The sequence below is a fragment of the Serinus canaria genome, chromosome 1 (genome assembly GCF_022539315.1).
Source record: "Serinus canaria isolate serCan28SL12 chromosome 1, serCan2020, whole genome shotgun sequence".
NCBI classification, from domain to species: domain Eukaryota; kingdom Metazoa; phylum Chordata; class Aves; order Passeriformes; family Fringillidae; genus Serinus; species Serinus canaria.
In genome coordinates, this window is record NC_066313.1 from 4,044,900 (window position 1) to 4,067,550 (window position 22,651).

The 22,651-nt window shown below is 44.9% G+C and overlaps 2 protein-coding genes across 7 annotated transcripts in view; one reads left to right on the forward strand and one right to left on the reverse strand.

Annotated features, from left to right (window-relative positions):
• The window catches only part of CRYBG3 (crystallin beta-gamma domain containing 3), an 81,085-nt gene extending 72,029 nt beyond the window's left edge, over window positions 1-9,056 (forward strand). The window contains exons 18-22 of the mRNA XM_018916885.3: window positions 1,403-1,542; window positions 4,796-4,919; window positions 6,147-6,305; window positions 6,564-6,723; window positions 7,251-9,056. Of these exons, the coding sequence (XP_018772430.3) occupies window positions 1,403-1,542; window positions 4,796-4,919; window positions 6,147-6,305; window positions 6,564-6,723; window positions 7,251-7,339 (672 nt within the window). The 3' untranslated portion in view covers window positions 7,340-9,056. The remainder of the gene's footprint in view (window positions 1-1,402; window positions 1,543-4,795; window positions 4,920-6,146; window positions 6,306-6,563; window positions 6,724-7,250) is intronic.
• A 537-nt stretch (window positions 9,057-9,593) lies between these two features.
• RIOX2 (ribosomal oxygenase 2) lies at window positions 9,594-20,831 on the reverse strand. 6 transcript variants are annotated; one of them, XM_018916886.3, is made up of 10 exons: window positions 20,534-20,830; window positions 17,662-18,097; window positions 16,519-16,638; window positions 15,824-15,952; window positions 14,987-15,090; window positions 13,068-13,170; window positions 12,594-12,759; window positions 12,116-12,204; window positions 10,866-10,976; window positions 9,594-9,834 (listed from the first exon to the last, which is right to left on the reverse strand). In XM_018916886.3, the coding sequence occupies exons 1-10, from the start codon at window positions 20,698-20,700 to the stop codon at window positions 9,676-9,678; spliced, it is 1,584 nt and encodes a 527-aa protein (XP_018772431.2). In that variant the 5' UTR covers window positions 20,701-20,830; the 3' UTR covers window positions 9,594-9,675. The 6 variants fall into 6 exon arrangements, with proteins under 6 accessions (XP_018772431.2, XP_009090930.3, XP_050825872.1 ...); XM_009092682.4 differs by having other exon boundaries at window positions 9,594-9,837; window positions 20,534-20,826; XM_050969915.1 differs by lacking the exon at window positions 20,534-20,830 and adding an exon at window positions 20,223-20,469 and having other exon boundaries at window positions 9,594-9,837.
• Window positions 20,832-22,651: the final 1,820 nt, after the last annotated feature.

The window sequence follows — 22,651 nt, forward strand, 5'->3', positions numbered from 1 at the left end:
CTGGCTTTCAAAGGGAGCCTTTAGCCACCCACTGTAAATCTGATCCACCCCATCCAGCAGAAGGTACTTGGGAAGAGCTGACATTCCAAAATACAAACATTACAGGCTTTGATCCCTTTCTGGTGTGTAACATTAGATTTTGGGAGCACAGTAGGATTTAAAAATCTCTCTGAGTGGATGATCCCAAGCTGTTCTTCAAAATGTCTCAGTGAGCTCTCTGTTGCTGCAGTGTTGCTTGGCTTGGGCTGTCCCTGCACTGGCTGGCAGAGGAAGGCAGAATCTGACCAACCAGCTGCATACCATCTGCACTGAGTCAGTGTCAAGCAAATTCATATGTCCTGACACACCCCTGAGCTTTTCAGAGGCACTTCCCTACACTCCATGTGCCTCTTCAAACATGAACATTAATTTCCCTTAATTGCTCAGTGCCTGTGTCAACTTTAATTCAAGATTTTGTTTCATTTATTTCACCTGAGGCCATGTCTTTGCTGCAAGAGGAATCCCAGATTTTGCCTGAGCCAGCTATCTCAGGGTAACATCTCCTAAAAGAAGGTGCCTTTCCTGGAGAGGCAGCTCACTGAGTTAGTCAGACCTGTTCCCTCTTTCTTTCCAGGTGTAAACTGCAGGCACTTTTGCTTCTGGTTTTAAGTTAAAATGCTGAAGCATTGTACTAGTAATCCTTGTACTAGGGCACAGAATTGGTGTATTTAAATCTGCTTCCTCTGTTTTTCTGCTGGCCTTATAGCTGCACCACATTTTTATGCAAACTGATCTTTTTATTTGCTTTCACAGGCAATCTGTCAGCTGTAGAAAAGGGCATTAAGTGAAAAATGTTTCAATTCTACGTGAGATTATAGAATTGACTTATGCCCTTCCTTCAAGATTGACAGAAAAAAATAGGAATGTCTCTTAAAAACATTGAGAACCTGCTAGTTGACATTTCTGACCTTTTACAATTTGTAGCTACTTGAAAATTTTGCAGTGAACCACAGCTAATTGAAGTCTGTGGACAGTAGACTTTGATTTGAGTCACTATTTTAGGTGCATGTTCCATCAATAAGTAAATAAAGTGGATTTTTGAAAAGCAATCAAGGCCCTGATGATACAAATCAGATCAAAATGAGGTTTTCCAAACAGAGGCCTCTGCATCACTTGGTGACTCTCTGTGCCTGGCCTGTGTCAGTGGGGCACTATGCTGATGACAAAGCCACTGATAAATGCAGTTTGTGTGCTCTGGGGTTTTCCCTTGTTGTTACATTTGCTGAGGGAGCACAAGCTAACCCAGAAGCATTGCAGGAAATTCAACTGAAGTGGGCCAATGTGTGCATCATATCTAACAACTAAATTGTACTATTCCCACTAAAACTTTGTGGGTTTTTTTTCCTCCTTCCTTCTCCCCCAGGTTTTTGCTGAGCCTTCCATCAGTCTGTTCAGCCTGGAATGCTGCAAGGGCAGAGAGCTGCACTTCAGTGAAGCAGTCAATTCTGTTTTGAACGAGGACCTTCATTTTTACACCCAGTCTGTGTGGGTGAGAAGTGGATTGTAAGTATGGAAGAAATACCCCTGTCAGTTTTGCAGTGTAGGAGCTAACATTGTCTCATGATTATTGCCTTGTTCATAGGATGGTTTACATTCGTAACTTCTATTCTGAGGCACAGACTTTACAAGGCAGGTAGTGTAAACTTGGAGTGCCTTTATTAACAGGCTGTAAAATGCTAGCTATAACCTGCAGTGATTTAAACTACTGCAGTGGCTCAGGGAAGCTTGATGTGCTGACTGGCTGCCAGAGAAGCAGCAGCTTCTGAGAGGAGCTCAGGGTGGATCTGACAGCTGGAACAGTTATTTGCTTCTGTTATTAGTTTAACCCTTCTCCAGCAGTGTGAATGTACACCCAGGTTCTTCAGTGAAAACATTTAACATCTGCAGCAGTGACCTTCTAACCTCTTCCACGTCTCTCCCTTTCACCTTTTGGAAGAGCTCCCAAGTGTTCTGTTTTCAGCCAGGTTTTCAGCCTCCACACCCACAGCAGCAGCAAATAACCTGCAGAGTCTCATCCTGTAACTGAGAGTGGCTGGAAACTGCTGTTCTCCTAATGGGACACACATTTCCTATGTTTATGTTTGACCTTTCCCCACCGTTTCCACATGGGCAAGGCTGTAATTTTCTTGAGAAAATAGTGAACATAAGCTTCCCCACAGAGCTTTGCCAGTTCACAACTTTTGTGCCACTTCCAGCCTGAACCTTTGCTGAAAATGCAGAAGTGTGTATTGTCTGGAAATTCAATCTCTTTGCCCCAGCAGTTGGCTGAAGGAAGGGTGATGGCTTTGGGACCACATGGCGAGAAAGCACAGGAGAATGCAACAGGCCAGCCCCTCCTGCATCTTTCTGTTCATTTTTGGGTATCCAAGCCAGGTTAGGTGCCTCCCTGTCTCTGGGATAGTTTCAGGGCAGAAATGATTGGTCTGAGATTTTTTTGATGTTTCCTAGGAAAGAGAGTGAAGATTTTCCCAAGGATGGTGTAACACAGCTCTGGAGGCTCCCCCAGTTCAGACTCTGGTCAATGCTCTTTGCAAAGCAGCAGCTCAGCACCAATGAGCACTGCAACATCCCTTGCCATGGCTGGGTTTCACTCAGCCTTTGCTCTGGTCCTTTGCATTTCTCCCTTTGCCTTTGTTAGCCTTTCCCATCAAAGTCTGCAAAACCTAAGTTGGCAAAGAAAAAAAAAAAAGTGTAAGGTAAAATGTGTTTTTTTGAAAAGGGATAGGCCCTTTTCAAAAGGGTTTTATTAGTAAAAATTCTCACAACTTTCATAATGAAAAATTATCCATAGCTAAAAGGATGCTTTTTGTTCTATGCATGTGTGCAAATTCACCTGTGCACTTGGGTTTCAGTTCTAGTGCCCTCTGCTCATCTTCTTTGTGTCTGTCCACTACTGAGGAAGCCCATCTTGCACTGATCCTTCTTTCATCTCAAACACTTTGTGCTTGCATTGTGGCTTTTTTCCTGAGCTGGTGAAGCATAAAAATCTCTTCTGAATTGTGAAAAATTGTGTTGCACAGCTTCACTTAAAGCAAAGTAAAAATCATTGAGGGGGAAGTCTGAGCTGAGTTGAACTGTGCAAGAGGTTTTTAGTGTGTTGATTCTTAGTGTTGATTTTCCATGGTTTACCTGTGTCATTTTCATTGCACCATGTGCTGTGTTAGCCACAGAACACCACACCTGTTAAGTAAAGGATATCAGTGTATTTAACAGTTCACAGGAGACTTCCACAGCCTGTCCCCATCCCAGACAGCACACAGTAGCCTAAACGCTGAGGGTGTCAGGTGATTGTGGGATGTCCTAGAGGTTTGTTTGCCTTATCTTGGATTCAGAGTTCAGGAAGGCAAACTTAGAGGTTTTGTTGGCTCCTGGTCCCAAAGCCTGCTGTCAGCTTTGGGCAAATAGCAAAGATTCATGTAAATACTCCTATGGCATCTTGCTGCCAGGCTTAGGTAAAAGGCTCCTTCCTGAGCCAACTGGCCACCTCAGTAAGGCACAAACCTGGAATCTTCCTTTGCTAAGGGCTGGGGTTCTCAGAGGTGTGAGAGAGGTGACACAGCCTGTGTGAGAGCAGAGATGGGTTCTGCCTGTGTCACTGAATGCCAGGAGCCCAGATGGTGATCACTGGCACAGTCTTTTCCCTCTGTTCCCTATAAATGTCTGCTTTGAAACTGCATTCCACATGAGACTGTTCACGCTCCAAGGGTAATGCTAACAGTGAATTTTCAGTGACTTGACAGAAGCCATTGCAAGGGGAAAAAAGCCAGGAATGGGTTCAAAGTACAAGGAAGACATAGGGGTGCTCAGGCTGCCCTGAATACCTGTTAGTTAGAAGGTATGGACTTTGAAGTAACAGAGACCCAGCCTCATTGCCAGGCAGCTCACAGCTGGCACAGCTGAGCCTCCATGGAGGCCTGAGCAGGGCTGGCTCTGAGATGTGGGCACTGGGCAAAAGCAATTCCAGGTGCTGTGAGGCTGTGGGTGTTTTTCACTGACTCTGCACAGCCATCCCTCATGCTCTTGGCAGCTGACCTGTACAACAGGTAACCTGGGAAACCAGCACTTGCTTGTGCTTAGAGGAGTTAATGAGTCAGGCATTCAGGAGTCACTGTCCACACAGCAATGTGCTATTGATACAAACAGAAGGGATCTGTGCTCCTGAGGCTGCCATTGTGAGCATTTACTGAGCAGATGCCCAGATAACAAGGGATCTGTATGAGCCAGTGCTTTAACTGGGTGTTACAGGACTCAGCCACATCCATGGTGTATTCATGACAGGAAAATCTGCTGCAGCAGGGTGTGGGGTTCAGAGTGAATATCTGTAATGTGTTTTCAGATTAGTGGAATTGTATAAAAAAGCTTTAACTGTAACAAAAACATGAGATGAGATCCTCTCATAACTAATGTGCACAACCAGGCAAAGCTGAGCTGCAAGTGTGGCTCCCTAGTTTCCTAACACAGGCCTGCTGAAATCAGCATTATTCCTATCTGAGCTCATGCAGAGGTTCTCCTTTTTGTGGGGGGGAAAAAATGTAGGGGGAGGGGGAGATGAGAAGTGTAGTTTATAAATTTTAGGCAGACAGACAGAAAACAGGTCTGAATTTCAACAGAAGGCAGTCATCCCACTGAAATGGATGGCATTTTGCAGCACACAAAGAGAGGCATCACTGTGGAGAGCTTTGGGGGCTTCCAAGAGCACAGATTAGTTTTGCTGTGGATAACAAATGCCCTTTCCTGTTCTGTTTTGTGTATCCAGGTGGATTGCCTATGAGGGATGCAATTTCTTAGGCAAGCAGATTCTGCTGGAGCCCAGGGAGATTTCAAACTGGAGTGAACACAGTGGCTGGAAAGTGATTGGCTCCCTTCGTCCTGTGAAGCAGGTACTGCAAGACTGAGTGAGGAAAAGGGGTTTTTATGGACAGGGGTTTGTGCACAGGTATCAGCACACTGGGGTGTGTTGTACTCCTTAAATCAGGCCTAATGATGACAGCCAGAAGGACCCACTGAAGATTGCTGAAGCAGAAAATGCCTCTTGTAGCAGTTATTGAGATCTGTGTTCGGTTCCTAAAGGGAAATAATTTACAGTTTCTTGGTGCCAAGTTTTGTTTTTCTGAATTGCATGTTCTGTGGATGCTCTATTTTTACATTTTTGCCATATAATGAGGAAACCAATTCCACACTGGCTTGTTTCATAATTAACATAAATGGTAACAAGAGCAAATTTTATTGTGCTGTAGCCTGGATTTCCAAAAGAGGCAAAGCTCATGCAGTACCCATCAGGTTTTCCCTCTCTGTCTCACCCCAGGTAAATCCAATTTCAGTCTCATTCAGATCTCTAAACCACAAAGAGTAACTAAACACTGTACTGATACAGGTTTTGTTTAGGGATGTTTGGTGGGAGAGAGGCCTTATTGTCTGTATCTCAGGGTTTGTTTTAATATGGAAAAAGAAGATGTAAAGCTCCCAGAAAAAAAGCTGTGCTGGCATTTGGGTTCCAACAGCGCTGGCCTTTGTAACCCCCTGCTCTTTATTTGCACTGAAATTAGTGAATAACAGAGCAAAAGCTTGAACCCTTGAGCAGCCCTGCAAAATCCTCTTTTTTTTGAGTAAACCAATAAACAGGGACACCAGGTCAGTGCCCTGTTTTCCATGTATGTTCAAAACCAGTGGTGTATCTCTCTGCCATATATTCCAGTTAGTGAGGGCTGAAGTTGCTGGATATGTAACTCAGTAAGTTTTGTGTCCCAGGAATTAAAAGCTTATGGAGTACAGCCCCTTTACTGCCCTTGGAATGAGTGAAATGTGCTGAACCAGGCATATTTGCAGGTCACAGGAATTAGTTCTATAGCCATAATTACATTCTTTGAAAAAAGACCTATCTACCATTGCTGTTTATAGCTGCCCATCTGCATGTGAAAAACCACTTACTGTGCTTCACATGCACGTTGGTTTCCAACCAAAAAATTACTGAACATCCTCAACCGAGAACAAAAATTGAACTTTAGACTTTAGAAGACTGATGGAGGGAAGGATGATGGAGGGGAGGCCCTCTCACATCAATTTTCTTGATCTCTGTGTTGTCAATCTCCTCCCTCACCCCCTTGCAGCCAGCAGTGTACCTGAGGGTGAGGAACAGAGCCCAGGGCAAGTACCTGACCGTGGCTGGGAGCCTGGCAGACATCCGGGCGGCCTCGGTGTGCGCGGCCCCGCGCAGCCGCAGCGACTCCCAGCTCTGGCACTACTGCCGGGGGCTCCTCAAGGCCAAGGTGAGTTTCAGAGTGGTTTTCTACTAATGGTGCCCTTGATGGTCTGTTATTAATATTTTAAAAAAAGCTGATGGTTTAACATTCGAAAAATGAAGTAACAAAGACCACCACCTTTGATCAAGCAGCTGGTCGGGTGTTGAATAATCTGTTCTTGGCTTGCTTCCCATGATTTACTGCCATATGTTCAGTGCCTGAGAGAAATCAGGCACAAAACTGAGGCTCTGTGGCCTGGATCTCACTGCTCTCCTCGTTTCTTAGGCCAACAATACCTGTCTGGATGTCATTGGGGGCAGAGACCTGCCTGGAGCCAAAGTCGCCCTCTGGACAGAACATGGGAGGGACAGGCAAAAGTGGAGATTCAACGAGGATGGAACCATCAGTTCATACCTCAGTGAGCAACTGGTGCTTGATATTAAAGGTATTTAAAAACAAAAACTCTCAAGCTTACAGGTTTTACATGTGTTTTTTGATTAAGGTTAACTTCCATAGTCCAGCTTTGCTTTTTCTTTTTTTTTTTTTTTTTTTTTGGCTTAAGATCCAAAACTGAATCCTACCTTTCCCATCCAGTTGCTTGACAGAGGGACAAGAAACAGCAGGACAGGGAGGAATCTTTCTCTTTTGATTCCAGGGGTTTATTTTGATCAGATCAACTGTTGTGCTTTGGGGAGTTAAATAGTGCAGATGGCAAGGAGTGCAAGTTACAGAAGACAAAGTGGTGTGAAGGTCAATCAACCACTGAATAGCTCGGAAAGAGAAAAGGAGTTGAAAAAAGAAGGCTGGTTAAAATTGTCATTGCTCAGTTGCAGAAACCAAGCCCCCTACCTCATGGAATTCCTGTTTTTCAGCTGATTTTCCTACTTAGTCACACTTCTCAAAGATTGTGTACAATTTTTATGAGTATTTCTTTCAAAAGCTTTTCCTTCATGACTTTCTTTTGTTTTTAAGGAGGAAATTACTATGACAAGAATCACATCATTATGAATCAGCCAATAGAAAACAGACCTTCACAGAAATGGGATATTGAAATATTGTGAGTAAAATCCACCCCACAGATGGACTTTTTGTGGGCTACCAACATGTAGAGGGGAAAAAAGAACCCAACTACTGAAGTCACACACCACTGGAACCATAAGCAGCAACTCCTCTCTATTTTGCTTCATGCCAAGCACCAGCTTCTAAAAGAACTGAATTTTGCACAAATCTGGAAGATGGGAGGTTGATCCAATGTCTCTGCAGGGAAGCTGATTCTGCAGAGGCTGCTCCTGTGAAAGTCACCATTACTCTTCCTCTGAAGTATGAAAGGTAAATGCAAAAAAGCAGGCAGAGGTTCTGCAGCATGGGAAGTGCAAGAGATAAGAGGGGAAAGGCTCTTCAGCAATGCTGTCTTTACCTTCCTCTCACACTGCTGGAAGCTCACTGAGGAGTGAATGCACTGATGAGCTTCAAGGAACTTGAGTTGGGCTTTTATGTCCCAAGTCAAACTGTTTAGGCTCCAAGCGATCCTCTCATTAAAATGCAATTTATTTTGTTCATAAAGACACCTTTGAACTGGAATTCCAGCTCAGCATGTGAAATGAGGCAATACAGAGGCCTTCCACCCCCCAGGTGATACTGGTAAGCCTTTGTCTTCTCTGCTTTTAACAGCACCAAAACCAACTCCCCTTGCCATGTATTTCCAAAGGTGCCAGCAGCCTGCACTCCAGGGCTGGCTTCATGGTCCCAGAGCAGCGTGGGGACATCAGGGTCACTGTGGCACCAAGGACAACTGGTGGTCAGAGCTTGGAGTGCCAGGGCTCTCCTCCATTTCCACACTATGCAACCACAGCTATTGCTCCAACAGAGCCAGACCTCACTGACTGCAGGTGGTGCTTGGAAAGTTGTTCCTGGCTCAACCACAGACCCTTGGAAGGCTGTGAACACCTGACGTGGAAGAGAAGTCCCTCAACTCCCTGGCTTCAGCAGCACTAAATTAATCTTCATTGAAAAAATATTTTTTCCAGCATTTGTACATTCAGGGTATGTATTTCTAGGACTATTTAAAGAGTTCAGGTTAGCTGAAGACAGATATTTGAGATTCCAAAAGCTATGCCAGCTGGGCACTCAAACAGGATCATCCCCAAACAAAGACATAACTCTAAGTTTGCCATAGAAATAAAATAAATGGATGTCTATTTTTGTATGAAATGGAGTTCTATATAGTACTATTTAAAAAAAATCTACTTGCACTTACTATTTTACATTCTAAAATTATCATAAATCTGCTGTTTGAGTAAGATCCTCAAATGTATGTATATATTTTTTCAACTAAAGCACTTGTTAAGCTTTTTTCCATATAAGTCAGTACATCAAGTGATCTGCATGTGACTTTCCATATGAAAATTTAAAAGCCTGTGTAAAAAGTTGTAGTTTTTTAAATGAAGAATGACTAAATCATACTTGGTGTCTCAGTGTTACATAACAAAGCAAAGCAGGCTTTTGTACTTAAGAGACCTTGAATGTAAAATGCTAAAGCATGTATATTTTAAGTGTATAAAACTTTTCAGGAAAAACATTTTGCTGGTTGGATTCTTTTTAAACAAACTAAATAATAGTTTTCAGCAGATGTTGAGCACATTCCTGTAAAACATTTCTTTTCCAATGGCCAAAAAAGGGGGATAAGTGTATTGACTATGTGGCTCTGCTGTTACATGAGATTGCATATTAAAAATCAATGAAGTAATAAAGCAACTGCACCAGACTCATCAAAACCCACTCAAGAGAATATTGAAGATATAGATTCCATTTACAGGCTTTTGGGTTACTTTCACTTGAAATTGGTGCTGGGGGAGGTAGAGGATAAATGTTATTGGTTTTTTATTCCAGGGATGGCAGCATCTGAGGGAAAAGGGGTTTTCTTGGGCAAAGTCTTCCCCCTGTGGGAACAGCACATGCAGCTTTTACCAGGAAGCTTTTGTTCTGTCAGGGCAATCAAAGAGATTTTCCTGCTGATGAACTTTACAAATGTAAAAAACAAGTTAATGTTTTATGCCCAAGGTTTTGGAGCCTGTTCCATGTATAACTTTAGATGCTCCACATCCCAGCAGCTCTCCAGAGGGAAGGGGACAACAGCACAGCACTGGGGGTACTGAGGAGTGACTTCATCCAGCCACGGACCTGGAGCTGTGCCTCACTTACCTGTTTTTCCCCATGCCCAGTTTCCCAGAAGTGTGGAATAACAGCTAACATTTGGCACCACAAAGTAGCCAAGATACTGCAAGGTTTTGTTAGCACTACAAACCAGAGGCTGGATGGATTTTAAAAAAAACCTATTTTAATAAACTGTGGTCTCAAGAGATGCCGAAAAGCCAGGAGCAGCTAATTCACAAAAGCATCACAGAACTTCAATCAGACATTCAGTCCAGAGTGACAAGGCAAGGTTTTCTTTCTCTGCATCTGAGGTAAGGTTAAGCTCTTTAACAGTAACAGTGCTGCTACTCCAGATCTGCTTCAGTGCATCCAAGTATGACAGGGGGAACCGCAGCCCGTGAGTCTGCTGGGGAAAAGGAGACAGAAAAACCCCTCAGCAAAGTGCAGTGACTTTATTACACACCAGTGTGTGAGGCTGTGGGGAGGGAGCAGCAGGAATGGGCTCAATTCCCACAGCACACTCCTGTTCCTGAGAAACAGCTCCCAAAAGATAGAGTTTTATCCAGGGCTATTTTACTTAGAGGTAACTCTTCCATGCTGTAGCACATTTTACAAGGTAGGGATGTTTATGGCACACGTGACATCCTCCTGTGGTTTCCACATAGAAGAAAAAGAAAAAAATTTCAATTTACCCTCTTCCTAACCCTACCCATTATTTTAGCAAGGGCACAGAGCTTTATTTCTAGCTGACACATGCAGTCTTTGGGCACAGAAGCACACAGAACATTCCCAAACTCTTTTTTAATGGCAGGAAGGAAGATCCCAGGATATGTATGTGCAGCTCAGGTACCAGTGTCCAGCCTCAGCTCTAAAGGAGCAGTGAGAATTACCTCAAAAGGAAAATAACAGCCTTGCAGCAATGGCCAAGCCAAGGCCAGGCTGTGCTCTGCTCTGCCTCTTGGGTGGAGTTGTGCAGACCTGAATTACATTTTAGAAGAGTGAGTTCTTTACTCCCAGGGCTGACCTGGCCCAGGCTGAAGTGAGCAGCCCGACACAGGGTGTTCCAGTGCATACAGGAGCTAACACAGGTTTAACACGACAGAAAGGAGGTGCAGTGATCCCTGTGGAATGGATGCTACATCTGCAGCAGCCTCCAACAGGACCTGCTGAAGAACACACAAGTAAGAGAAGCTTTTAGTTGCTCCTGCAGCTTTGCTAACTGGGCCACAGGGCATGCACAAGATATCCCATTAGCATCTCAAATGTTTAATTAAGCATGAGATCACATTACTTAGTTCTACTATTCACTGCCTGTGTTGCAGCTTCAGCTCATCCTGGTACTCTGGGAATGGGCTGGAAAACTCTGGGTGCTGAAGAACACAGCCAAACCCACAGTGGCAAGATAAATTTTGGGGTGTCTTTGCAGGAACAAACCTGTGCCAGGCCATCCTCACTGGCAGTGTCATCCTCTGTCCCCATCATGTGAGTTTCTCTCCTGTTCTTTAAGGAATGATACACATAAACCATCTCCCTGCGAATTTCATCCTAAAAGACAGCAGGAAGAAAATGGTCACAGGTGATCCTCACCCTTACCTCACTCCAATGCCAGCTCCTTAATTCCAGAAGCCACTGTTACAGCAAGGAAAGCAAGTCACCTTCTCAACTGAATGACCCAAGAGCCACCTCCCACAGCAAGAAGGGACTCTCCAAAACACCTCTGAAAATTTATTTACAACTTTCTGCCTTAAAACTGACCCTGCTGGAGTCACAGGACTAATGCTGTGTAGAAAACAGGCCATTTTAGGCACCTCTCTTAGAAAGTCTTAATGAACAGGTGTGCATCAATAAATTGCCAGTCTGAACTGATCTGTCTTTTAAAAATCACATGTCCATTATCAATCTTTGGTCAAGGTTGTGCAAATCAGTTGCAAAAAAATTGGAAAAAAAGTTTCCAAACCCTACACAGTCTCACAGCAATATGGACACAAATAAAATGGAGGCGAAAAATCAGAAAGTTCTGGTATTTTTTTTTTTTTGGAGGAACACATTCAACTCATAAAGAAAACAAACAAACAAAAAAATCAACCACAAAAAAAGAAAAAAAAAACCCAAAAAACCTTTTACACTGTAATCCATCTTCTGTGTGTGTTTCCCCTCCCCCATTTTTTAAAAAATTAAGATAACAAAATAGCACTTCTATAATTTCATGCTAATAAACCCTCACAGATGAGCAGCCGAGTAAACACAGAATGATGCAAAATGCCAATATCTATGTTGTGGAACAATTGATAAGTGCCACTGCCACCCACTCAGGTACAGAGATAACTCAGTAGTGAAGACTTAATGCAACCAAGAGATTTCCTTCTCTTCAAGAGTCCTAATTTTATAACTTCTTCATGTTCTTAAATACAAAGAATTTTTTTAAAAATTCTATTATCTAGAGCTGTACAGGCCATTTTAGCCACTGTAATGACCTACCCCACGTGATTCAGATAAAAGCCATGCAGAATCACAATTTAATTCTGTACCTCCCTCCAAAAGGCTGGAATGTGCTCAGCAAACAGCCCCAGGATCTCCTAACAGCAATAATGGGATGCAGGATCCAACCAAGCAGAACTATACAACCACGTGCCTCCCATCCCACTCCCCACCCCAGGCATACAAGGGGGCTTTCTTATACTTACAGCATTCTCTTGATCTGGTTCCACAGTGATGATAGCATGGTCTCTAAACTGCAGTCTGATTCTGCTATCTATTTTTGGCAATTTCCCACCTAAGAAGAATAAATTCTCCCTTAGAAAAGGAAGAAAAGCAGACTTGATACAAATTGAGCCCCCATGCATGACCCATTCTACCGTATCAAGAGTTTTTGTTAACCTGTGTTTCCACAGCCATGAGTTCTCAAACTGGTGTTGGAAAGAGAAACGAGAAAGATTTTTTAATTCTAGGATAACCTTAATTTCAGTCTAAGGGAAACAGGTCATCTCTTCTACCAGACCCTGGGAACTGACCAAGAGAGGTGTGCAAACACACACAGAGGCAAGCACCACACAAAGCTGGGCCTAGACTGAGGTCTTGGCCTGCCTTGAAATGCTCAAGTTTCAAGAGGCAGACTCAGGCACCACCATCACATCAGCCACTTTTGGGAAGATCAAACTCTACCTGGAGTCAAAGGATCAGAGTCACATCCCAAGCACGGCGGCAACCGGTGCGTGATGAAATCCTTCTTCATGTCGGATGATCTCAGCTCCCTGGAGTTCTCCAGACTGTCTGCAAGCCTTCTCAGAAGGCTGCTCAGCTTTTTGGTGCAGTCAGCTGTGTTCACCTGCTAAACATCCACAAAGGATTCAAGCTGAACAGACCAGGCCTAAAGCAGTGCAGCAAAGCAGTGAAAATCTGGACACTTGTCTTTCATCTTTGCTCAGTCCCAAACCAAGTTTTGTTTCTTTTGCACATTCCCCACGAGCTGTTCACATATCAAAGCTGAAGCAGCAGCACAGGACCACCACAAGGAAGTTCCACAACAATTCACAGCTTTACTGACTTAAAGATTGAGAAGCTTGGCCTGACAGAACTTTTTCTGCCTGACAGATCACCTGGATACTCCATTATTCCCTGTGTCCCACCTACACTAACCATGAGCAGTTGCCTTGGAATGCTTCTCCTCAGTGCCACGTCCTCTTTTGCTGTATCAAACACCAGGCCAGGAATTGCATCCAATAAGAAATCTCCCCAGGAGCTGAAGGACAGGAAGAAAAAAAAAATTACTGAAACAGTTCACTGAAACAAAACACACACCGTACTTTTTGTTCCTAACTAGTGTTAATATATAGAACAATTATTATAGTCTCCTTGGTTTTTTTATCATGTCTACTCAAATGATTCATTGTTTGCCAGCCAGCGGGAAGAAAGAACTCTGCCCAATAAAAGGAATTGGACATTTACTTCTTAGTGCTTCTCTTGCCCCCAGTTTCTACCTGCCAGCAAATGCCTTCAGCTACCCACTGCTTTTCCAAACTGTCCTGCTCATCCCACAGGTGCACACCTCTCTGCCTGCTGGGATCTGGTCCAGACAAACTCTGCTTCAACAGAGATGCCCCATTTGTCTTGGTGCCTAAAAATACCTGCAAGTGCCATCTCCACAGCTCTTTTCAAATTCTATTCAACTTTCCAAGGAAATGTTTCCACATCATACTTCCATCTACGAGCCAAATCAAACCACCAAGACTGCTGCTTATTATACCTACACTTGCTGACAGCAGGGCCAGAGGAGGGCTCTTACACTTCACTGCCAATAACCTTAATGGATGATGATTCCACTCTTTAACCTTGGAAGAAGAGCAGTCTTGAAGCTTTTGCTGCTCTCTGCTCAGCCATGGCAGACATCCCCAGGGAATGTGCTCCTGACAAGTCACGCACTGGACTGGCCCTGGGCTGGTGCAGCCATGGAGAAACTGCACTGACTCCACACAAGGCTGCAGATCTCCAGCAATCCCATTACAAGGAGCTGAATCCTTGGCTTCCCAGCACTGCTTGGCCAATAAATCCATACAGATCCAGCAGGACAAACTCTGCTGTGCACAAGAAGAGTGACCAGCAGCACTGACACCCTGGGCTTCCACAGCAGCACAGCTGGTGGTTAGAGATTCAACTCACAGTTATCTAAAATATGCCCAGACTTGTTCTGCCCTGTTTTGCAGACTTGTTCTGCCCTGTTACAGAAATCCTTCCCAATTCCTAAGGCAGGCCAATAACTCCAAGCCCAGCACCTGAGAGCTGACAAAGTGGCAGCCTCAGCATTTTCGCCTGTGAGATAACAATGCTTCAGTGGAGGGGACAAGGACCTGACCTGGGTCAAAAAAAATCTGACTCTCATGCATGGGGTAGAAAATGAAAAGCACAGATTAGCAGAGAATATCAGCATGGAAGAATTTGTCTGAAGAGATGTGGGTGACCATCAAATACAGGAGGAAACCTGATGAAAGGAAAAACCCATGGCTCTTTATCTGGATTATGATATGAACAGCAACTTCTGCCACTGGTGAGGGGGCTTTTTAAAGATAACAGTGAGTTTGCAGATGTAACATTATCTTCCACATTAAAGTCTCCAGCTGGTAAATAATAAATAAAGCAATTAAAAAGCAATCAAGCTTGCTGCTTGAAAACCTGGCAAAGAGACTGCTTTAAATAATAATCGTCTCACTCCCCTCCTTCTCCCAAACTCCAAAACTTCAATTACTGCTACTTCAACATTTAGATTCTGTCCCTAACAGCAGGGCACCTGTGTAATAGTGGGGTGTCTACCTATATTCCATGTCACCACACCTCTGGGGGAAAGCTGACATGCCCTATCCCTGTGATACCCACAGGAAAACAAACCACACAAGGGCTGAATGGGATGAACACAGGAAAGATTCAAGCAGAGCTCATTACAAGGTTATTTCTTCAAGAAACAGGACATCACTCCTTTGAAACACCAGCTTCAGGTCTGTACTACTCACACACATCATCTGGCAGAGGAAAGCCATACAAAACAAGAAATAAAGAGGAATTACTTGTTTTGGTAGGTGCTGATGGTCACGTGTGTTGAATGGGAGATGCCATGAGGAGTGTCAGCCTGGTGAATAGTGCCTCTTGGGAAGTACAGTAAGTCACCTGGCTGAAGGAAAATGAATCAGAATTGATACATTTAGGCCACTTGGTCAAACCTTACTGTAATCCAGAGGAAATAACTCTGAGCAGACAGATTGACAATATATACTCTTTAAAAATCACAAAACTGAGCAATTCTCCAATGTACACTTTAATAACATAAAGCACTCTAAGCCTGAAGTCCAACACCTCAAACTTTCCAACCTACTGTCAACATTTGCTCTGCACCTGTCTGCAAACATGAGCTTTTAACATAATAGAACATGCACAGTCCTGCTGAGCTGCAGGAAGGGGACAAAGAATCAGCTGAGATGAATCTGCTGGTAACTCAGTGCCTGGGAATTTGGTCAGATCACATCAAAAGAAAAGTCAAATAGTCTGAAAATTTTGTTTAAAACACTTAAAAAAACAAGCAGAACCTTCCTCCTCCCTTATCCTCTCACCTATGTAAATGAAATATCTCCACAGAGAATAATAGAGAATGGGGAAGTTGAGACAAGAAAGAAGTGCAAAGCACATGAAATTGCCTCCACAAAGGAAAAATCAGTTTATTCATGGCTTGTCCTATAAACACCAGCACAAAGAGAAAGTTCATAAAGCAACAGTGATGAAATCTGATTCCATTTTAACCTTATGGTCCTTAAACTTGGTCACATCAGCTACTTCTAAGAGCCTACCAAGCATGATTACTTTTCTGGCTACCACAGCCCAGCCCACCTGAAGCAATAAGATTACAATACCTTTAGGATGAATTCGTGTGTGGGACTCCCAATCCTCTCCTCTGGCTCAACGTTGTACTCCCGAGCCAAAGGCACTGTTGGTTTGTAGAGCCTCCAGTGCTTCTCTCCTTCCAGCTGGAGGATGAACACCTGCAAAAGACCATGAATCCAAATTTTCTGGGGGGTCTAAGGAAGCTCTGCTGCCCCTCACACATCCAGCTCATCAAGTATTTTAATTTATCCTCTGACTTGCCAAGTCTGTGGAACCAAGCCAGAACCAGGGACAGAAATACTGGCAGAGGTTGCTTTTCTGACAAATACAGGTTTTCCCCTTCCCTGCCCTCAGCTACCCCACAGCACAGCAAATACAGTTCCTTTCCCATCACCTTGTAGGTATCTAAATGCAAAAATTTACATTTGAACTAAATTCTTGTATTCTATTTAGAGACAACAGAGAGAAGAGCTGTGAAGTGTGATCTGTTTTATCCTGAATTTCAAAATCCCTGTTTGCCTCCAGTCACTTGAACTTAGCCATTACTATGAGTAAAAAAACATATAAGGAAACACTTGCAAATAATTACCCCAAGTTTTCAGTGGAAAACCAGAACTCTTTCTAGAATGTTTATTGTGGGGGAGAGGTGGAAGCACACACACAGAGAGGTATCCACTGCCAGGAGCCCACAAAGGGTCACACAGACAAGGTGGTGTTGTCTTACCTCAACATCATCGTAGTGAGGGGGAAGGCCCTGAGACCCCTGGGGAGTGATGTAAACATTGGAGCCCACCAGGGACCCAAAGTAACACTCCAGCTTCTCCTGAATCTTCCACAGCTCCTCCTAATAAAATTAAAAAAAAAAAAAATGCTGTAAGAGCTGATCAGGAAAGCCTGGCTGCCACCAGCCCATCACTGGGGAAGAATGGTGACATCCCCACAGGAACACACAGCCTGGGAAGCAGCTTCTCCTCAAGGCAAGCATTGCACTAGCAAAGGAGATCTGCCATGAAAGTAATGGGTAAGAAAAGAACTCTTGGTGCCTCAAGAGAAGAGCACTGATGTTTGCTCTCTTCCCTGTACCAACTTCAGGCTGCAAAACCAGGCAAAAATGAGCCTGAACAGAATAAACCACCATCATCTCATCAAACAGAGAATAACACAAAAATTAGACACGTTTTACAAGTGACTCCAATTGTTTATACTCAAGCACAGACTTACTCATTCATACCTAACATGTGACAGGGAAACATCAGGAGATGCCAACCACTGAGATCAGTGACACTACTCATGGAACTCAGCTGTGTATTTGGGTCCTTATTTAGGCCTTAGACTGTGCTGACACCTTGGGACAAAAAAGGACTGCCTAAATCAAAGTACCTACAAGTATCCAAGTCCTTTACAACAGTGCAGCACCACTGTCTCCTTCCCATGCACAAAGACTGAGGACACTGAGCTAAAATGGGGTGGTCCCTTCCATGGTGAAATTCAATGCTAATCCATTGGCAAGAATGGTGGAGTGTCCTGGAAGTACTTGACATGGTTTCACACCTCATCCTTGATTAAAGGGCAGTGGTACAAAAAACCCTGTTTGCACAAGGAAAAAGTGGGGAAGAAGAGAGAATTTAAGCACAGATGCCTAATCATCATATATGCATTTAAAAAGCACACTTAATATTACAGAAAAACATTATAGCACTGAAACATGACGAGCAGTGCAGAAGTATAAACTGTGTTTTAATACAGTTCATGTAAATATTGAAGCAGGTCATCAATGCCAACCTCCCCTGGGGACAGATATGAAGCCATGTCACACCAAATTATAAAGCAAGCATTAACTGCATTAATTACAATTAAACAATCCCACCTTAAATCTCTGAGGTTGATGAAACTGTATTGTTGCCTTCTTCTGGTCAAAATCCTTCTTCAGCTGCATGTAGTTCACTCTACCTTCTTTATTTAAAACCTTCTTTTTCCCACTGACACACCTGCAGACATTCACATCTCGCCCATAGTACAGGCCCTGCCTGCACAGCTCCTTCAAGTGGGACAGCTGGAACAGGGACTGGTAGTAAGCAGCCACCAGGACATCATTTCTCTGAACAAGCAGTGGCTTCTGCTCCCAGTAGTCCCTGAAAAACTCCTCTTCCTGGATGGGAGAGATCAGGCTCCTGAAGAGGCTGTCTGGGCTCTCATAACTCAGGACTGATGGCGAAGCAGCTGTGTCTAACTTGGGCTTTTTGCACTGAGCCTGTGTTTCCTTGGCCACGTCTGCAATCTTCCCTCCCTTCTTGGGCATCTTCCTGTCCAAGGGGAGAGAAACCCAGAACAATCAGCACAGCACAACCTCAAGAGATGACAGGCCCAGGGCAGCAGCTCTTGCCCTCCCCAGGGGGATATCACAGTATATTGGGCACAGCTGTGGCTCCAGGGGCTCACTGACTGCTCCCAGCAGCTCACACCCCACAGCTGAGTTTATACTAAGGAACATGTGATGGAACCCAATGGATCACTACCAATGCCACAAAGAACCTGTGGGCAAGTGGACATGTAGCAAGAGCTGCAAATTATTTTTTAAAAAATCAACTCAGCTTTCAGAGATTGAGTGGCAATATGCAGAGCAAGGTGGAGAGAGGGGGCAGGATGAGAAACTGGTATTCTTATTAGAGTGCCTTCAGCAGTAACAGTTTACAAAAGAGGGAACATTATTAGGTCCTTCTGTTGATGCTATGTAATTACTAAATCTACAAGCTTAAAACTCGTAAAATGTACCACTTTAAAAACCAAAATGTCAAGATTCTGCTTTGATTTCTGCCAAGCTGTCAAACTTTGTGGTTTATGTAGAATAAAAATAATTCTTGCATACAAGTACAGATATTTAATTTTAAAGCTGAAAATCATTTACTTTGTTTTTCCACAATATGTTCTGTAGAATTATGCAAGAACAAAAAAGTCAATTCACAAATTGTTTAGCTGCCAAGTTCTCAGGAAAGTTAAGGCACAAATCAAGTTAGCAGTAGGTCTAAATCATGTGCAGACAGACTTGCCTGGAGTCTGCTCCAGCATTTCCTCCCCCAGAGCAGCAGCAGAAGCCTGCCTGGGGAGCTGAGCTAAGCATCCTGAGGATGAGCCAGCCCCAAGCCCTGGAGCAGCAGAGCCTGGCAGGCAGCTCTGGGCTGGCCAACCCAAACTGACTCTGGGCACGTCTGAGCAAGTCTGAGAAGCCAACCCATGAGGAGTCAGAACATGCTGATGCTTTCAGTGCCAAGCAAAAATGGCACCTTTACTCCCAAAAGCAAATGCTATCAATGTACTGAGACGCTTTTGCCTGCACAGATCCCTTATCCTGAAACCTAAACTCCAGTTGTGGGTGGTATTTCCAAGCAGCAGGAAGTTCTCCTGTGCAGATCCCCCAGCTCCTGGGCAATGCTTCATCAGCAGCTCCTGGAGAAGCCTGTCCCTCCTGTGGTCACCTCAGTCCTGCAGGAGGGAATTCACATCATCACCTTCCCAGCAGGATGGACATTCCCAGCAAATTAGTCCCTGGTTGGCAACAAGATCTGAGGATGCTGCTGGCACTAGGATCTAAAACTGGCGCTCCCCAAATGTCAGGAACACAAATGCAACCAACCCTGAATGGATGGTTTTGAATTCCAGACCTAAAGCCATCATTTCAACCTCTTAGCTCACTCAGATTGATCTAATGAAGTTAAATTCACATATGTACTGTTCACAGAACTCAGCTTCATTTACACCATGTGCTTCTCTGCAGTTTTTTGATATTTATTACAGCTGCAAACCAAGGATTGGTTCGGGTTGGAAGAGATCACCTGGCACAAACCCCTTGCCATGGGCAGGGACATCTCCCACTCAATCTATTTTGTCAAAACCTTATTCAACCTGGCCTTCAACACCTCCGGGGATGGGACAGCCACAACTTCTCTGGGCAAGCTGTCAGGGCCTCACTACCCTCGCCAGAAAAAATCCTCCCTTATATCTAATCTAAACCTATCCCCTTACAATGTAAAACCATTCACCCTTGTCCTGTTGCTACAGAGCCAGGTAAAAAGTCCTTTCTCTGTCTCTCTTACAGCATTTAAGCACTGAAAGGCTGCAAAAATAACCCTGGAGTGCCAGCTGAACCAGCCCAGCCCTCTCAGCCTCTGCTCACAGCAGAGGTGCTGCTGCTCTCTGATCATTTTGGTGGCATCCTCTGGACTCGCTCCAACAGCTCCCGGTCCTTCCCGTGCTGGGGACCCCGGAGCTGGGTGCAGCTCTCCGGGTGGGGTCTCAGCGGGCAGGATCCCCTCCCTCCCTCCCTCCGGCCACGCTGCTCTGGGTGCAGCCCAGCACACGATCCAGGACACGATCCAGGACCCGATCCGTGCGCTGCCAGCGCGCATGGCCGGCCCCGGTCCCGTTCTTCACCTCCCGCAGCCCCGGCTCCTCCTCGGCAGGGCTGGAGCAAGAACCGAGCAGCACAAGAGCCCTCGCTCGGAGACAGATGTTGTCACCAGTGTCGCCAGTGTCACTCGCACAGGGACACCTAACGTGTTCCCGCTCGGCCCGGCAGTTCCGTGGGAAGCCGGGAACACAGGCGGACACGGCGGATTCGGGGACACGCGGTGGCTCCGGGGACACGCGGTGGCTCTGGGGACACGCGGTGGCTCCGGGGACACGCAGCCCCGCCGCCACCCCTCCCCTTCCGTCCCCTCCCCTTCCCGCAGCCCCGCACTCACCCTGCGGGCGGGTGGGAGGGGATGGATGCGATCGGAACGGAGCGGGCTCTCCCCCCACCGCAGGATGTGCCCGCTGGAAGCGGGGGGCGGTCGCTGCCGCGCTGGGAGTGACGGGAGGAGGCGCTTCCGGGCGGCCAGGAGGAAATGCAGCGCTGCTCCTGGGTCATTCCTGTGTGTATTCCAACGGGAACACAACGGCGTCTCCGCTGAAGTTATTCGGAGGATTAAATTTTGCTTCGTACACACGACAGTGTCTGGGCTTTAGCTGCGCGGTCTTTTCCTGGAACAAAATCCTGTTCCAGAGTCCCTCTGAAGCTCCCTCAAAGAAATCTTCAGAATCCTTGCCGACCACATGAAAACTTCCAGAAGTATTTTTAATTACCTTTACTAAAGAGGCCTGTTAATGGTTTAGTTTACACTGGCTAGTGACATCAGAAGAAGATGTTAGGTAGGCTCTGCTAAAGCTTTATTCTTGTGTACTGATAGTTTGAAGAACTATAAAGCCTTTAAGAATGAAGTTGTCCGGACTTAAAAGTTCGCATCACCTATGCTAACACCCACAGGATGTTTTCTTATTACAGATGGGTGTAGCAGCAGATGTTAAAAATAGTGAGGCCACATCCTGCACGTCAGCTGATGGCAGAAATCGTGACAAGCTGTTATTTCTGCTTCAAAAATCCACAAAGTACCCTCAGCATAACTGCCTGGGTGCCATCGGGATGAACACTCACCCAGTATGTATTTACATCATGCCTGTGGTGCTTTAACCCGCAGTAAATATTGTGGGATCTAAAGCCCAGTGGGACTGGCTGCAACACCAGCAGGAAGGGGAAATACTCGTGAATACCTTTAAGACTTCCGTGCTGGTCTGCAGAGACAAATTGACTGAAAGTATTTATTACCATACCTGTCGGGAATTTAACACACACTTCACAGGGTCATGGGAGCTTAGCCAGCCCTCTAGCACCCTGTAGACAAGAAATAGTTTTGTTGAAATACTGTTTGTTATCTTTTACTATTTATACAAGCAATAGATTTTTTAAAGCACAATTTATCCTGATATCATCCCTGTTATTAAGAAAATAAAAATTATAAGCCTTACTGTAAAAGCATGCAGTTAAATGTCATCATTTACAAGAGCATGTAGTGACAGGACAAGGGGGAATGGCTTCAAACTGAAAGAGGGGAGGATTAGATTGGATATTAGAAAAAAAAATTCTTTACTGTGAGGTTGGCAAGGCCCTGGCACAGGTTGCCCAGAGAATCTGTGGATAGCCCATCCCTGGAAGTGTTCAGGGACAGGTCTGAGCATTCTAAGGTTTAATGAAAGGTGTCCCTGCCTAGTACTCTGGGTGGGGAGAACCCCTGGCCAATGGTTTCATTCACAGCTGAAAGTAACAACAGCTTTCTCCACCTGAAGCAAGCTCTGCAGCTCTCTGGCACCTGTGCAGATGTGCATGGAAGGAATCTCTTTTCCTCAACACCCCCACATGAGGACATTTGCTGCAGCCTACACAGGGCTCAGGCATGCTGTGATGCAGGGCTTCTGCTGCTGCAAATCCTGCAAGGAATTTAGAAAAGGGAACTGATTTGGAGTATTTTCTCCATTGGAGGCTGAGGCTTCACTGTTGGCTACACAATAAATACTTCTTGTAGGGCAGATAAAAATACGTGAAAACAATGATGTTATATTAGTTCATGTGAAAAGTTTAGAAGACACATTACACATCTGGAGCAGCTAGCTGGGATCTTCTCAGGCAATCTGGAACATCTGTGCAGGATGCCTCATAAAGGCAGTGCCGGGGCAAGGCTGTGATGGTGTATTTTTATATACAGCTACACTATACATCTGCTCAGCTTGAGGTCTGGTGTGCTTTTACTGTTGCCAAAGCCTGTGTGTCCTTTTGCTTTGCATTCCCAGCATTGTCTGGGAATTCTTGGTCTGGTTCTGCTTTCCATGACAGGATTTCCTGGAAGGGTATCAAAGCTGTCTCAGCTCTGATACATTTGTTTGGCAGAGATCTGTCCCACTCACTCCGTGAGATTTCAGTCACTCAGCAGGCACTGTGTCGCCACATCTCCAGCTCTGGAACTGGGAGCTTGACAAATGCAGCTCTT

Excerpts from the sequence above, each read along its gene's own strand:
- RIOX2 (XM_009092682.4), bottom strand. The coding sequence starts at position 20,700 with ATGACCCAGGAGCAGCGCTGCATTTCCTCCTGGCCGCCCGGAAGCGCC. Across the intron at positions 15,953-16,518 it reads CTCACTACGATGATGTTGAG|GTGTTCATCCTCCAGCTGGA; the intron begins GTAAGACAACAC and ends GGTCTTTTGCAG. Across the intron at positions 15,091-15,823 it reads CACACGAATTCATCCTAAAG|CCAGGTGACTTACTGTACTT; the intron begins GTATTGTAATCT and ends ATTTTCCTTCAG.